This window comes from Parasteatoda tepidariorum, chromosome X1, assembly GCF_043381705.1.
Source record: "Parasteatoda tepidariorum isolate YZ-2023 chromosome X1, CAS_Ptep_4.0, whole genome shotgun sequence".
NCBI classification, from domain to species: Eukaryota; Metazoa; Arthropoda; class Arachnida; order Araneae; family Theridiidae; genus Parasteatoda; species Parasteatoda tepidariorum.
In genome coordinates, this window is record NC_092214.1 from 68,219,550 (window position 1) to 68,237,387 (window position 17,838).

The 17,838-nt window shown below is 27.8% G+C and overlaps 1 protein-coding gene across 6 annotated transcripts in view; it reads right to left on the reverse strand.

Moving 5' to 3' along the window:
* LOC107451019 (uncharacterized) overlaps positions 1-17,838 on the reverse strand; it is a 222,115-nt gene that overhangs the window by 163,426 nt on the left and 40,851 nt on the right. For all 6 annotated transcript variants that reach the window (XM_071187637.1, XM_071187638.1, XM_016066980.3 and 3 more), the window contains exon 2: positions 5,320-5,441. In XM_071187637.1, the coding sequence (XP_071043738.1) occupies positions 5,320-5,371 (52 nt within the window). In that variant the 5' untranslated portion in view covers positions 5,372-5,441. The remainder of the gene's footprint in view (positions 1-5,319; positions 5,442-17,838) is intronic.

Below are 17,838 nucleotides of genomic sequence, written 5' to 3' on the forward strand. Positions count from 1 at the left end.
TGATTACAGCATAATATTTAATAGTTCACTGTTTTGAAATTGTTTTCTAAAAGTGATACAATAAATAAAAAATATAAATGCACAAAAATTTGTAATAGGTATGAAGAATAGTCTTTTAAAATTAATGGGGATTTTTCAGCATTTTAAAATTAGATATTATATTCATAATAATATTTCACAAACGGTATATTTTATATCAAAGTTACGGATCTCAGAAAAAAATTTTTAATTGCTCATTTTACTTGTGTGAAGTATTATTCTATCAATAATAGAAAGAGATAGAATAATAGAAAGAGTTGATAGAAAGGGATAATAGAAAGAGATAGAATAATAGAAAGAGTTGATAGAAAAGGATAATAGAAAGAGATAGAATAATAGAAAGAGTTATAGAAAGGGATAATAGAAAGAGATAGAATAATAGAAAGAGTTGATAGAAAGGGATAATAGAAAGAGATATAACATCTTATTCGAAGTTGGTGATACTTTAATAATGTATCACAAACTCTTCACTATTCAAATACTATTCTTATTATGTTTCACACTTATAACTTTTTTTAATATTTTTTTATTTCAATGGTTAAAAATCTGCGAACAAAATTAGCTGCAAGATCACATTGCTACCAAAAGCATGCACTTTTTTAAAAATAAATTGCTAATTAATCTTGCATGTAGCATTTTTCTAACTACGACATTTCATTTCTTCGGGGAAGTTTTAAAAAAAAGTATTTAACTTTTATTCTAGCACAAGAATTTGAGTTTTATTATTACACAAAGCTGAGTAGTTAAAGTATGCGATTTATGATGAGGTAACAAAAAAATAAGACTTCACAAAATATTTTTATTTACAAACGAAAATAAAAGTCATGACAATTTCTCTGAGCCGAGAGTAGAGTTTTCATCACGCATATTCAATTTATGGAACTTTTTTTATTACTGGTAATAAAACTGACGGATGAGAAACTTTTTTTGGTACCTTATGAAATTTTTATAAGTTTGAGGTCGGAAATGTATAAAATAAACTGACACAGTTGGGGAGACAAAGTATAGATTTTGGCTTTGTGCCAAGTCTTAAAAATAAATTTTTTAGACTTCGACAATTATTTCAAAAACTTTTGAAATAAGAGAATTGAACAGATACAGCAAACTTATTTACTGTTTTAAAATATTAAAGCAATGAATTACATTATTTTATGGTTAATAAAATGGCAATTATTGATTACTATAATAACGTAAATATTAGTGTAATCTGAAAAGAATTTTGATAAACTTTTTTTTCCTTTAACTTTATTATTTTTTCAAATGGCGCAATTTTAAATGTTTCTTTATAAACTAACGAATGTTAAACCAGTCGTTAAAAAAATTTCATAACCTGAAAAATAAATAAAGAGATATTTTCTTATGTTTATTTAGCTAATAAACCTCTTAACGATAATTTTTTAAAAAGAGAAAAACGGAAAAAAAACAAAGTTTAAAATAAACACGAAAAAAAATATAAAAACTTTCTTTCACAAACAACAATTTAATTATGTAATTTAATCAAGTATGTTTGGTGCTCTGTCGTTTTTACACTGTAGCTGTCTTCTTATTTAAGTTTTATTAGATACGGAAATTAAACGAATTTTTTTTATTTGAAACGCTCTTCATCTCGTAAATGAGTTTTATCATCTCCTCGAAATAATTAAAAAAAAATCATTATCGCTTTTTATAACGAATTGTCACTGTTTATTTACTATGATTATTTATTTAATCTATTAGTTTATTTTTCTAAATGAATGTAAGCTTAAACGAAAATAAAATGAACAGATGGAATAAAAAGAAATGTAAAAATGCTTCAAAAAACATTCCTTTGAGTGAAATTGGAAATTGATTAATGAATCAATGATTTTTACAATTAAAATTATAGCCATTCTTGCATTCGGGTCTCTTTAAAACACATTGTGATGTTTTATGTACGAATTATATACAAACAGTGCGAAATATTTACAATCAGTAGTAACAAAATAAAATATCTAAATAATAAAAAATCATCGAAATAATAAAAAAAAACATTTAAATAATAAAAGTAATAATTTATGTAATAATAACAATCTAAAATTGCTAGGGCATAAAAAAATTAGGATGAATTCATTTAATTTTACACATGATTATTATCATTAATTTATGAGTGTGAATTGTATTTTAGCACATTTTAAATTTTATGAATGAGTAATTTAAGAAGGAAAAAATATTCTTTCAGATAGAATTTTATTCTACATTATTCTAATATTTAGTTCCAAGAAATTTCAGTATTGATATTTCAAAACTTTATCACGAGATTTATTTGAAATTTGGATATTGAAATATTGAAATAAAAAATTTAAAAATTAATAACTTTTTTTCAAAACATTTACTTTAAACATAATTAAAACTAAAAGAGAAAACTGAATGACTAAAATATCTTAGGAAAGCCTATAGTTGAAAACTACCGTAAAAGGAAGAACATAAAGAAGATTGGTGCAGTAGATTTTAAGAAATGACTTTTTAATTGAAATATAACTATTATTAGATATGCAGAGAATACCAACTTAATGCACAGAATCTTTCAACTACTTAAGCAACCCACCAAAATTTACTACACTTGATCTTAAAGAAATCGAACACACATTTATAATCATGAAAAGTTACAAGTTAAAAGTTGCTTAAATGAACACTGCTGAAACTCTGAAATTGAATTCATTAAAATGAATCAGGTTGTTCATTTAAATTGAATTAAAATCGTAATCTTTAAAATTGTTGCCTTAAATTAACACCAAAACTCCTTTTTAAAGTTATTTTATTTATTTTTAAAAAAATATATCCTTATTCCTTGTATCCTTAATAACTATCAATTCTCAAAATTTCAACATAATAAGATGCTGGATTATGTAGTTAATTTTAGATATTCTTAGACCTATTAGTATATTTGAATGATACCCTAAAACATAATGATTTTAGTCTTAGCCTATTTTACCCAAATTAGTAACTTAATTAATTCAAAATATCTGCTAATAGCAAAATTTTTACCTTTCTTTTATAGAATATTAAACAATACTCATTTTAGAGTAAAATCTGAAAAACCTATAATTATACGCAGAGCAGTAAAAGTGCACCAGATTTAGTACACTGCTGCTACTGAAAAAAAAACTGCATCAATCTACATTAATTTCGCTTAAAAGCACAAAATTAAATTTCAGATTATTCAATGGCATAATAATGACCGTAATAATAGGAACTGCATATAAATTCAACAACATCTAAAAAACTATAAATAAATTTTGAATACCAATGAGACAAAGATCCAAGCTTACCCACGGATAAAATCTTTAAGTGACTTTCAAGTAGAGGACTAAAGCTCCTAATTGTTTCTTTTTTATGTTTTTTACTTTTGAGTTTCAATTCTTAATTTTATTTACCTTATTTTATTTAATTTGCTTGTTTTGTTTCAGTTTATTTTATTTTTTATTTCATTTTGTTTGCTTGTTTTATTTTATTTCATTGTTTTTATTTTATTTTATTTTTATTTCATTTCATTGTTTTTATTTTATTTTATTTTTATTTTATTTAATTGCTATTGTTTTTATTTTATTTTATTTAGCTATGAAATACTTATTTACTTAATAATTTCTTATCTGAGTTTTACCGATATTCCAGTAATAAAGACAATTTTTTTGACATCCCGTTAAACCTCAAATTCCTTAATCCAACAAAATTTAATTCGGTTATCAAGCAATGAAAATTTTCACTTTTGAAGTACGTCAGAATAATGCAACCCTCAGAATTTTTTTAGAGGAATTTTATGTGCACTACGCTATTCATAAGCAGCTTTTTCGTGAAAGTTTCAAAAACATGTTCAAAGAATAGACTTCTTGGTTTTAAAAGGATACCCCTACAAAATACATCTTCATTATCACCTCATATCATCTTCATATCAAGTAAGCAGTTACATAATTTGCAAGTTTTAGTTAAAAGAGTCATTTTCGAATCCCACAGGCTGAGGAAACCCGCATATTAAATGATAACGGGTGCACGTTAAATCTGTCTGGGTCACAAAGTCCCGCGAGCTTCCATAACAAATCAATACTTCTGGAGAGCACTGATAGAGATTGATCGTTCTTTGGATCATGTCAAAATTGCGATCTGTTGATGAATGAATCGATGTATGGATGGGCCAACCTTTTGATATGGGCTGTGACGTGCATGTGTGATTGAAATTGTATCCTTGGCTTTAAATGGCACCTCTGAAAAACAAGAAACGCACCCTCTGACTTAAAATTCGGTTGGTTTCCAAGGCAGGCATGCTGACATTCGCAATAGAAACAACAACAACTGAAGATTCATTTTTATAACGCATAAGAGTTCAAGGTATTCTCTTCATGTTGATCTGTAAAATTCCGATTATGACAGAAAATTCGCATTGTTAAACTGTTACAGTTCCTCGGAAAAAATATTTATTATCAGTATATTTAATAGTTATTGTATCACAATCTATCAAAGCAAAATATTCATAAAAAAGATGGTATTCGAACTGTTAACTGCGAGAAAAATCGTTTATTGACTTTTTTTAAATTAATACGGTTAAACAGCAAAAATTTTATTCTCTAATTCTGAACATGAAGCCACTTATTCTATATACTAATATACTAATTCTTATGAAGCCACTTAGTTTCCAATTGGTACGTGCATACTGTAGTTAAGAGAACAAATCTGTCAATCTCATGGTTGACTAAGGGGGGATTCGAATCCCAGAGTTGGCATCACAATATTTACTCGATTTCTTTAATTACTTGATCCTAGACTATGTGGATCTTCCATTCCCACATAGATGGTAGCACCACAGAGCTTCTTAACTCAAAAAGGTCACGAAATTTCATGAAATGCTGAACTCAAATTTCCCATCTGTCTAGATAGATAAAACTACTAGATAAACTAATTAAGACACATTCAATGGCTTACTCGACAAAGCGCAACTCAACTTTCACTTAACACAAATGTCTATTACCTAACAAAAATCATAATACATCCTAACTTCAATATTCATAAGTTTCATTTTTATAGTTTTGAAACCTTGCTAGCTTTAAATGCTTGCAAAATATATAGTTTTTATTTATCGTTTTTAACCGTATAAGTTGTAAACGGTTTCAAAACCGTAAAGGTAAAAAATATTCCGCATCGTAAACTTCACGTAAATTGGATGGAGAGATTTCTGTTGACTTTAGAATGAAAATTCTAACAGTGTAAACTTGCCAAACTCAGCACGGTCTTAACAGTTAAAATTTAATTTATAGTACAAGTGTTTCTTACTTCCTGCTGGTTTTAACACCAGATAACCAGCGATGATTCTTCTAGCTGCCATGAAATATGTGGCTACCGTCCAGGCTCTCCTGGATCCATTGGACGCTGCATTGTTCTCTTCAGTTGACTCCCTAAAATCAGAATCCCACATTAGCAATTAGAAAAAAAAGCAGAATTACGAAATTATAAATTTGAAAACTATTTTTTATATTAATAATGAAAATAGCATGATTAACTTCGTTTTACTAGAGTTGTATACGTGATTATTGAGTGAGAATTTTTTAATTCAAATTTAAAAGTCAAGTGAAAATGCGTTAATTTACTTTATGACGATTAAGATCAGTTGTAAATATCTAAAGTATTTACTTAATCCGTCAAATATATAGATGACGTTACTTTTAACTGAAACAATGGTTTTAAAAACAGCTTTGTAAGACGTTTATTTAAAATTATAAGAATTAACTGAATTTATATGCATCTAATTGAAGCAAGTGGTTTCAGATGAATAATTTATCATATTTTTAAATGACTACTTAAGCTTTCCAACTTATTACTAGAAATTTTGCGAGAATTATGAAAGACTTTCATTTTACATTGTGTGGAGTGGTTTTTTTAAGAATTTTCTTACACAATTTAGCTATTCCTTCAGCTTTTAAACTGTTATTTATATTGTTCTTAAATGGTTAAAAAGTTGTAACTAGTAACTTAAACAGGAAAAAATAGATAAACATTTCACCGATTAACTCATGAAAGCAACCGATTTCAAGAAGATTTCTGTTCAATCAAAAATGACTCGAAGTAAGTTTGAAATGATTTCACCAAATCTGTGGTTCAACCTGACGTAACTGTAACCGAGTTCGACTTAATGGCGGACGATTGGCATGTTCCAACGAACGACGCGTCAATCGAAGCAGAGGAACACGAAAGTTAAATACAATCTTTATATTTCGCAAGATAAGTGTGTGCTTTTAATTATTGCTTCTACCATATATATTAACTGAGCAGATGACTCTCCTTTATTTACTTTCAGAAGATACGGATTTTAAAGTGCGCTGCTTTAAAAATATCTGAAAAACAGCGTTGTTCACGACGATTATTGTAAAGTGTAGGATAGTTCTTCTGATGTCAATAACAATGTGATTTTTAACAATTCTAAACATTACTGAATTTTGAATTAAAATAATAAAATACTATGAAATACAAAAGCATTAAATTACCGTAGATGCTGTTTTTTGTGTGCATACTGTAATAATTTTTATTTTTACTGTCAGTTCAGAACATGGATTAAAAATAAATTAGTATTTATTGTGTAAAAATTATGCTTGCTTTCTTATATTTTGTATGTAGTGCATAAGCAAGTATTAGAAAGCATATATTTTATATTAAAATTTTCAACGAATTTAAACATTTCTTTATATTTCCCTAAAATGTTTATTATTTATTGTTCATTTCATATAATTATAGTCATATAAAGCTATTATCAGTAGAATCTTAGTTGACGGTACGTTGGAGCAAACACAAAAATGACGGGGCACTATTGTTGCCAAAACCAAACGAGATTTTTATGTCTGCAGAAAATAATATTATTCAAAACAAAAGCAAGCATTCTGATTATGAAATAATTTTTAATGTCTTGTAAAAGTATTAATATTAAATGATAACAAGCATTATTGTTACTAAAACACTTGATAAAAAATTATTATAAATTAAGCACAACTGAAAGTAGAAGGACCAATAATAGAAATGTGAGCTTCATTGCCTCAAGTGTTGCCAAATATGTCCCGCACTGTCAAGTAAAGCTCCTCCTGACAGCTAAAGCGAGTTTTAGAGCGTATTTGTCAACCTTTTCCTTTGCTTACTCACTGTGTAAATATTTTTCCGACAAGACGTGATATCCCAGTGTCAAAGTTACGATTAGAACTGAGCAAAACGAATCACTACTAATTCGAATTAGCTAGTGTTTTGATAATGAAATTGATAAAAATAATATAAATATAATTTATTTATAAAAAATGACTTTAAAATATATATAGTTTTGTTTTTTTAATTTTGACCCGAGTACGGAGTAAAAAAATTAAGATTAGCTTGAGAATTACAATAATTAAGATTTGACCCTGCTCCTTGTGTTCACCTTTCCTGCCGATTGCTTTTGTAGTTCTTTTGTGGGATGCTTTTGTAGTTCCTTGTTTTTGTAGTTCTTTTGCTGATTGCTTTTGTAGTTCCTTGTTTTTGTAGTTCTTTTGCTGATTGCTTTCGTAGTTCCTTTCGAATGGTTTAGCAAACAGACTTTATTTAATGGTAATATATTTTAGCCTTAAATTAAATAAATAATCCGAAGAAAGTGAAGCGGTAAGATATTACTTGATTAAAAACTTCATTCGCTTCAAAAATATGGAAAATTAAAACTGCAGTTGACATGTTTCATTCGCTCAAAAATAGGCACCCAGTTTCAAGATTTGGTAGACTTGAATGAGAAGAAACGAAAGTGACTTGAAATATAAAACGTAAAGTTGCCAAAGAAATTTAGAAAACAAGAGGTGAGAAACAAAATCATAGTAGCCGAGAGAGTAAAAGATGAAAAACAGTAAGAAAAAAAAAACCCACAGTGGTCGAGAAGGAAAAATCAAGGTAACATGCATTTTTACGCATTAGGGAGAGTAGAAACAATTGAGGCATCATTGAAGTTGGATTTAAGTTCAAGATTCCAACAATGTGCAGTAATTGTTGATTTTTCGAATGTTTGATAACGGACATATCTATTGTTTTTCTTAAGATGTGTCCGCTATCAAGAGTTTGAAAAATTTAACTGACTAACTAGACTAACTAACTAATTTGAATCTATTTTTGTATGAATAGTGGCTCATTTTTTAAAACAAAATTTTAAAAATATGAAACATTTACATCCTGTGAAATGTTTGATTCATATACATTTCGGTATTATTCCAATTTGGTCGGCCGAAAAAATGCTATTTCCTTAGTGCTATTATACGTATATTATTTTCTTATCACCACAATTAGTTAAGCATCTCTAGCGTCAATAACAGCTTAGTAAGCCGCGTCGGCTTAGTGGTTGAAACTATCACCTCTCAATGAAATGACCCAAGGAGGTTTTCGTTTGGTTTCCTCTCGATCTAACGCAAACACCCATGACCACACTGTCTCAATCATTACATTAGTCACGAAATTGAGAACGAATTGAATTCAATTTGAATAAGTTAATTTAGTGTAAATGAATAAAATATAAATGAGTAAATAAAAGTTACAAAGTACTATAAGTTATAAAAGTTACAAAGTACTATAAGTTATAAAAATTACAAAGTACTATTAGTTATAAAAGTTACAAAGTACTATAAGTTATAAAAGTTACAAAGTATTTTTTATAAAATTATATCTTTGTCATTTGTTTAAATGAAAATTATTTTCTCTAAGTTGCAGTTTTAAAAGTTACAACGAAGTAGAAATTGAAAAAAAATAGTTCATTTATTTTAAACTTCTATATTCCAACTTCTTTGATTTTTAAAAGAAGTTAGAAAAGCACAAAAGTGTAAAGATAAAAAGCAATTGAAAGAACATGCAATTTATTAGAAGGAGATAAGAAATCTACTCAAACTTTACACTTGTATTTAAAATTTTCCTTCTCTCAGACATAATACACTTTATCTGAAATTATGTAAATGCAATAAATGCTGAGATAAAACAAATAATTTCTGGATAGCTCTCAGCAGTATTTTTAATAAAAGTGCCGGTACTTTATACCGTAATTTGATCCAGAATTTTTTATAGTGTAATAGACAATTTAAAGTTACATTTAGGTGATAGTGTTAAACTTTGTAAAAAGGTTGTACAATCTTTTTAATTAGAGCATAAAGATAGTTTTCTATTTTGGAAGAAAAGGACACCATGTCTATTTGTTTCTAAAATTGAGTTGATACAATTTCAATGCTGTAGAATTCTTTACTTTATCTTGCGGTATAGGACATTATATCCTATCATAATAAATAGCGAAATTAGTCATAGGCAACCTTTCATAATTAGAAGAAAAAATTTGAAAAAATCTAAAATCTACTCTCTTAAAAAGTTAGATTTTCATGATATGGTGTCCCTTACGTTTGACGTATTTAAGTTCATTCAAATGCCGAATTTGAACTTTTCGGATATGAAAGAAGCCAAGAATTATTAGTATCAAACGTAATCCGCAGCCTTTTTTTCAGTTAAATTAAGGCAAGATAATTTCATTCATTTAATTCAGCAAAACAATATCACATAGCTTCGATTACGTGTTCCTGACAAAATACACATTTACGAATTCTTCGTTCGCAAAATTTTTTGGCCCTTGAATTAGAAAAATGCCTTTCATCTTGAGCGATCACGTTTATTTACCCAACTATCAACTTTATTTCAGCCAATTGCGTGAGAAATAAAAGATAGAGAGATATTCGAGAAGTAGAAAAGAGGGGATAAAACTTCACAACGAAGTGTATCCCTTATGTGCATGTTATATGCAATGATTTGGTAAATTAACATATTTAACGAGGATTTCAATTGAATGCCTGAGTTTTAGGCGATAGCCTAGTTTAACTTTATATGGTCAATTTTAGTTATTATTCCAGTTGCATTTCATTCATCTGTTACCGTAAACTTGTTAAGCACGTTACCCACTAAGCTTAAGCTACTTAGCTTAAACTTACTCGCTAGCTTTGACTATTCATAAAAAGATACTTTATATTTCTAAAATATCATGTTATTGTTAATAGGTTTAACACTTGTATAATTTAGAAATTCAGCTATTGCCATTATACTTGCTACATGCTTATTATAAATATAATAAAACAGAAAACAATTAAACAAAATCTTAATTGTTTTTGCATCATTAAAGTGATAATGAGAGAAAAAAAATAAAGATTCAATCGAAAAGATTTCTAACGCGAGAAATAATTTTTTTGTTCCTTACACTGTAAGAAGTTTTAGCTTATCTCAAGGCCAAAAATGGTGCAACCACTTTACAGCAAAGTGGTGTAGTGAAACACCATATATAACCTCTTGGATCTAGTGTTTCACCACACCAATGTTCTGTTTCACTACTTGGGGTAAAATAGCCGCAACCATTTTTGTTACTAAATTACATTAAAATTTATGATTACAGTAAGGTAAAATACACAAAAGAGTCAGTAAGACTCTTTTACAATACAATATAAAGTAAGGATCATTAATTTGGAATGCAAATTCAAACTAATTCTGAAAATAAAATTAATTTGTAAATCAAACATACACGCAGTACAGAGAGAATACTACGATGAATTCGAACAAGGTTAACAGAACAGAACCGGATAGAAGTTATGCAATAAAAATTTATTAAACACAGTTCACACAGATTAAAAAATTAAAATATAATTAACCTTATTGCACAACTAAAAACAAACATATTTAAAGGCGAATTTTGGGTTCTGTTGCTGAGTATCAGCGTTGAAAGCAAGAACAAACTCTCAGCAACTCATTCCAGATGCAAACAAACTATTGGCAATATTTAATAAGGCGTTTCTTGAATTTCTGATATTCAAAGTGCGCCAATAATGGTGTTTTCGGAAGAGAAAATAATTCTCATATGGAGCGAAAGAGCAAGAGTATGATGTAAGATTATTTAATTTTAAGTGTTAAGATTTAAATTACACCCTTTAAATTGTATATGATCGATCCATTTGGTGTTTACCCGAAATAAGGTGTTCCTTTGCACAATTTTTTAAATTGTTCAACATCATATTCAGAGAGATATTGCACAACAGTTTTTCAGTGCATTACATTCTTGAAAATAACAAATACAAAGCTTGGAAGTATTTTTGTTTAATTATTAAAAACTTTTATAAAAATTGAAGTTATGGTTTCAAATAGAATGCTTTAACAAATTTTTCGAACCGTTTCCTATTTTAGTTCTAATTTGTATTTTATGAGAAAATAAATTCAAATCCCCTTAGAACTATTTTAAATATTACCTTTCACAAAAGTCGGTTTCCACATTAATTATCCAAAAAATTTAAATACTTCTAGTTTATTTTAGAATTAAATTAAACATCTCGCATTAATATTAATGCATTTTAAGAGTAATGACAAGATTGTGTCTAAAATAAATCAGATTATTTTACATTCTATAAACAAATATTATCATTAACAACAAGGGCATTAGTCTTAGAATAAAAGACTCATATCATGATAAATACGTTTGCACAGTTTTAATGAAAATTTTTGCAACTCAAATACTTAAGAATAAATATGAATCATCATTATATAAATTTAACAGTGTGATGGTTTTTTCAAATACGAAATAAAGTGTATTTAAATACGAAAATGTATTTAATTATCAACTATTTAGAAAATTTATTTAACTATTAAATATATGTATGGAATATATTTAAATACATCAGCTATATAAAGATTATTATTATCATATAATTATTATTATCATAATTATTATCATAATTATTATCATATAATTATTNTTATTATTATCATAATTATTATTATCATAATTATTATTATCATCATATAATTATTATTATTATCATAATTATTATCATAATTATTATTATATAATTATTATTATTATCATAATGCTTATCATATAATTATTGTTATCATAATTATTATCATATAATTATTATTATCATAATTATTATCATATATTCAATTATCAAGTATTTACAATCATATATTGTATTAAGCATGATGATTCTACATAGCAAATGCTAACCTCATTAAAAACTCAACTTTGAGGCAAAGTAAAAATGAAAAAGAAATATGTGAAAAATCTTGTAATCACGCAAATTTAAGCAATTTCATATACTTATTATTCTTAATGCTCTTACTAAACATTGACAGCAATTTACTTGCGATGAATCTAAGTGTTTTAATTTATTTTCATTACTGACATTTATAATAAATAAGGAAACAAAAACAAAATATTCACTCAAAATTTTTCGGAGTAAACGAATACATTTTTTAAGTGAACATTTTTAAATAATACGCTAATGTTTCTATTTCTAAATTTAACAGTTTAGCTGCTAAATACAGGGCAATACATTTGCAGAAATATAATCACGATACGTAGAATATGTTTCAAACAATAGAGTAGGGTGAATCAGAAGTGTTGACACTCAATTTAACGCATTGTAACTTTCAAAAGATTACAAGATTGTTCATTTATGTTGATTTTGTATGAAGCAGCATAAGAAATTTTATTTCGTCTGCAAAGAAAATATTGAAAATATCATCTAAACAACGTGAAAACCAGAAAAAGACCTAGGAAAATTTGTTAAGTAATAAATGAAAATTGTGTAAAAAATACTTGAAAATGAATGAAACAATACACGAGAAAATTGTATTAAAGTTTGATGAATTATTGAAGATGAGTTAAGATATAAAAGAATTAGATGCTAAAATTTTTATTTTTTTCCAGTTATTACTCCTGTCAAACATTTACTTTCTTAATTTCTATTTATTTGTTAAACCTAAATATTAAACTTTCAATGCAGCTTTTGTAAGCCCAGCAAAAACACTTTCCACATAGGATCTCCCTTTCTCCTTTTTTTTTCTTGAGTTGGAACATACATTACACATTGCAATGTAAGTAATGAGCACATCTCATGTATTTTTATCAACTTCAATAGAAGAAACATCAATCAAGGATTTAGGATTATCAATAAAGCTGTTTTGTTATATTGGTTCTTCATACAGTTCTATTCTTTCATTTGATCATTTTGTTTGAAGTTTTTTCAGTCCCTACAGAACAACTTTTTCTTCCTTGAAAGCACATTTTAGCAAATGTTCCTTTTTATTTTCTTTATCCAAATAGTCCATTGGTAATGGTATAACCGGCATATCTTACCCCGAGAGTAGATGTTATTGAAGCGAAACAGATCCTTATTGTTTGTTAACTAAATCCTTATTGTTTGTTAGGGAATCAATCCTTAGTAAACGTATTATAAACTGAGCTAAAACAATTTTTCTAACTGTAATAACCAATAAAAAGGATTGTTTAAAAATAATAGAATATTATAGAGTTGGTACTGTAAAATGAACTCATCTGCACAGAGCCATGTATTCTACCACACAGTAAGCCAATATGGTAGCAGCAGCTCATTCTTCTTACCTAGTAGAGAGAAATTCAGAGTCTGCTCGCTAAAAAGTCAAATTACAATTTCGCCAAATTACAATTTCAAATTACAAAATTACAAATCAAATTACAATCGTTGGTACCCGTTTTCATCCCCACCACCCGGTTTTATCACACTCTCCCCTGTGTACATGCATTTACTACTGTACAGCGTAGGCAGGATTGTGAAGTTCACCACAAACCCTCCTCATCCCTACACGATTGTCATCACTGCAGAAATTAAATCCAGATTCATCACTGAAGACGAGACCTGGTTCCATTCGGTTGCAGTCAAATCCTGTCGAAAGCGACACCACTCCAAAAGGAGGCAAGGTGAGTGAGTCTGAATCCTTCCTACACTATACAGCACCACAGCTCTTCTACAACTGATATGATGGATTGGGATGCTATCGCATGCAGCAAACGATCACCCCTAATATTGATCCATGGGATTTTGACAGCCGAGTCGTACGCTTGGGTCATCCATCAGTCAAATATGTTGCCACACAGTTTTCAACAAGACAATACTCAACCACACACAGAAGGGTGTCACAGGAATGTCTGTGGCCCATTACCACCCTTCCCTGGCCTGCTCGATTTTAAGATTTGTCACCAAAAGAGCATATCCGGGACCACTTGGGACGGCAAGTTGGACAGCCTCCAAGTTTGGTCAATTAAGTGGTGTTTTTACACAAACTATGGAAGGATATGACGCAGAACATCATACGGGACTTGTATGCCTCAATGCCCAACCGTATTGCATCCTGCATTCACGCTATGGGAGGCTTAAAAGGGTAATAAATAAAGGATCATTTTGCCTGCAATAAATGATCATATTGCTTTGATTTTTTAATCCCTTACTGATATCAGCGTTGTACTTATGTATGTAAAATTTCGTTTTATTCTGTCATCTCCTTCTGGGGGCGTTAATTTATTCAAATAATTGGACTTTGATATTGGGTTATTTCTAAATTTAATACGCTTTCAATAATAAAATTTTTCTCTATCTGTAACTGAATCAATTAGAATAACTGTTGAAGAAAAACTAATTAAACTTCAGTCTTATTCAATTACAGTTATTCTGTTCATTGTTAAAAATTTCTGCATTTATTAGCTATTAGCTATAAAAACATTTTAATTGGAGGATTCAATCAATTTTAATGCTTGATTTTGTTGCTTACCTTTCTCGAGAAAACAAAAATAATTCATTAAATTTAAAAATAAAATATTATTTTGTCAAGTTAAAATATTCTAATTAAATCAAAACGTAACACTCCAATTTAAAATTCATCCCATTAAATGTGTAAAAAATGAAAGGGAACCATTACCTATACAGAATAAAGCATTTTAAAACATTTTCTTTGAGTAGAAAATGAAACAAATATAATAATTGAAGGTATTGTGTAGACGTAATTGTCTTGCATAGTATAAGGACGAAAACAAGTAGAAATAAAACAAATAAATTGCACTTGCTTCTGTGAATTTAAGGTTTGTAAAATAAAAGATATATCATCTTATTTACCCTTAAAATTAAAGAAACTTCTTTTTTTAAAATTTTAGTCTCTACATTTGTATTTTGTTTGATTGCTAGTAAAATTCTATCCCTTTTTGTTCACTATCTATTATAATGTTATCTGTTATATTGCAATTCACTATCTGTAATAATGTGTAAATATAATGTTTAATCAGCAGTTTTTATCACATATTCTGAGAATATTCTAAGATCATATGAGTCAGTGCACTATATCTCCATGATAACTATTTTTAGATTTTCGGAATGACTGCAGTACATCTGGAGTTAGGTCACATTAAGGGCAATCAGTCTATATATACATTGGTTACGAATCTATGTAATGTTTCCAACTGCTTTCGACTAGAAAGAGTTTAACATTTTCTTACGATTGAGCTATTGCACAATTCGTGCTTTGATAATGTCAAATATGCAGAATTCAAACTCTTTTTGAGCTGAAAAACCTCATTAAAATTGCCTTTAAACTTACAAACTTATAAAAATAACTTTAGAAAGAATTTTTACATTTATTATTTTCTTGTGATCTACCAAAATAGTATTAACTTAAACATTTATCTTATTAGAAACAATTCTCTATTAATGTATATATTATGTCTAAATGCAAATCATTTATAAGACATTTAAAATTAAATGAGACTATTAATAGCAATTTAAATTTTCATAGTAAATGTTTGTAAAGAAATTTAGTAATTTAAACAAGAAATCAATCATTTTACTCCAAATATTTTCAATGAGTTGTTCTATTTTTAACTGAATTATCTTTTAAAAAATAAAAATATTTGCGTCTAATTAATATTAAAAAAAAATTTTCTTTTTTGAAAGATGTCTTATTTGTAATTTTCTATCCTATAAAATGATACATTACTGATTAAATTATACCCTAGAACAAATTGCTACAAAAATACTTTGTAAAACTCGTCTCAACTCCTAAGCACAGAAAAAAAAACTTGTTGCACCTATCAATTACTGAAAAGCTTTTTAAAGCTGAAAGAAAAAAAAACTCCTCTTGAGGGAAGAAAAAAAATTCCAAAGGAAATTCAATTATCATTTTAAAAGGAACAGTAAAATGAAATGAAAACTTTATCGATAGAATAGCTGGTTTGTAAATCGAGTTCTTTTTCGCTCATGTTTTTTTTGTTAATTCATTCTCATTTAATTTAAATACTTTTCTCTGATTATGTATAAAAAATTAAAAATAAGTTATTTTAATCAGCCAACAGCTTTTATTTTACTTAATAGCTGAAATTCAAATTGAGCTGTATAGTTTAAGTGGAAGAACCAGTTATAGCCATGCTAAAGTTTGAAATTATTCTATTTTTAAACAAATCAAAGCTGTGTGTTTTAAGTAGATTTCGAAATTCCAAAAATTATTCTCGATGAGAATAGTTTCATTTGATCTAACACGAAATTTGTGACAATTGTGGAATCCTTAGATGGTATTGGCCTTTTTTGTTTCATGCTTTAAAAATCTCAAATTATTTATTAATTTACTTCAGTTTTTCAACAGATCATAAACACTACTTAATCGTCTTTATTTTCCAAAAGTAGATTCATTATATGTTTCCCAGTTAAAAAGGAATTCTTTATAAAATTGACATTTGCAGCATATTTTAAAACATATTAAATAAGGTACGTCATAGTTGAAAATAGGATTATTAAATGTATAATGTTCCGATTTTAGTTAAGAGAAATTGAAATAAATAAATATTTTTTGCTGTAGTACTTGATATGACATCATTTGGCATAGTGAAAACATTCAAGGATTAACAACAAGCAAGTAACAATAGAACAAGAATAATAAATAAAACGTAACCAAAAAGAATTAAAAGGTAGTTTGATAGGAGGGCCAGTAGCTGTCCTTAAGCTTTCCAATACATATCCTAAAGACTATTAGTGACCGCTGGACATGCTCCAAGAAATTTAGCTTCCATTACTTGACCACTCTTGCATAAGATCCAATTTGGGTAAGAGAACAATCGAATTAGTCGAAATAACAGAAAAAATATGTCTCTGTCAATAGTGGTGAAGTATGTCGCCATCTTTCATTAAAATTTATTTGAAAATTAACTCGTCAAAAAAACACTGCGAATAACTATATCGTTTTTTTAAATGTCCTATAGCAGAAATCCTCCATCACAGCAGATTATCAGATCATCTACAGATTAGTTTTCTCTTCTGATTTAAAAAACAGGCACAAAAGATTACCAAGAGGAGAAGTCGAAAAATTATTTTTTATTCCTAAACTTATTGAACTATCGAACTATATCGAAAAATTATTTTTTATTCCTAAACTTATCCTAAACTTTTCCTAAACTATTTGTTTCGAGTCTTTAATAAAATTTGTTTACCAATCTGCAAATATCTAACCAAGAAAAAAAAACTGATGACAAATGATTGCAAATAATGCTCTGCAATTAATAGGAATTTTGAAAAATTATGAATTTAAGAGATAAAAAACATTTAAGAAATATATTCTCATTTCTGAAAGCTCTAATTGCTGGCTTTTGGATACTATAGAGACTTAATTCCATTTTTTAAATTTCAGTTATTCTATTTATTTTAAAGTGCATACAAATTTTATTATAAACAACAGATTATTAACGAAATTTATTTTGTGTATAATATTTTTCTGCCTTATAAATATGTGCTAGTTTTGCACCACACGTGCTAGACTAAGTAATTTTTACATTAATATTCTTTGACTGTGATAGAGACGCAAATAAATTTGAATTTATGACGGTTGTGATATTGTGTTTACTCTGTAAATACTGCAACTTTCCATGTGAGGATAAATACTCAAACCTCTCTCCATACAGCGCAACAATAATTAAACTAGGGCCACTTTGTATGCCTT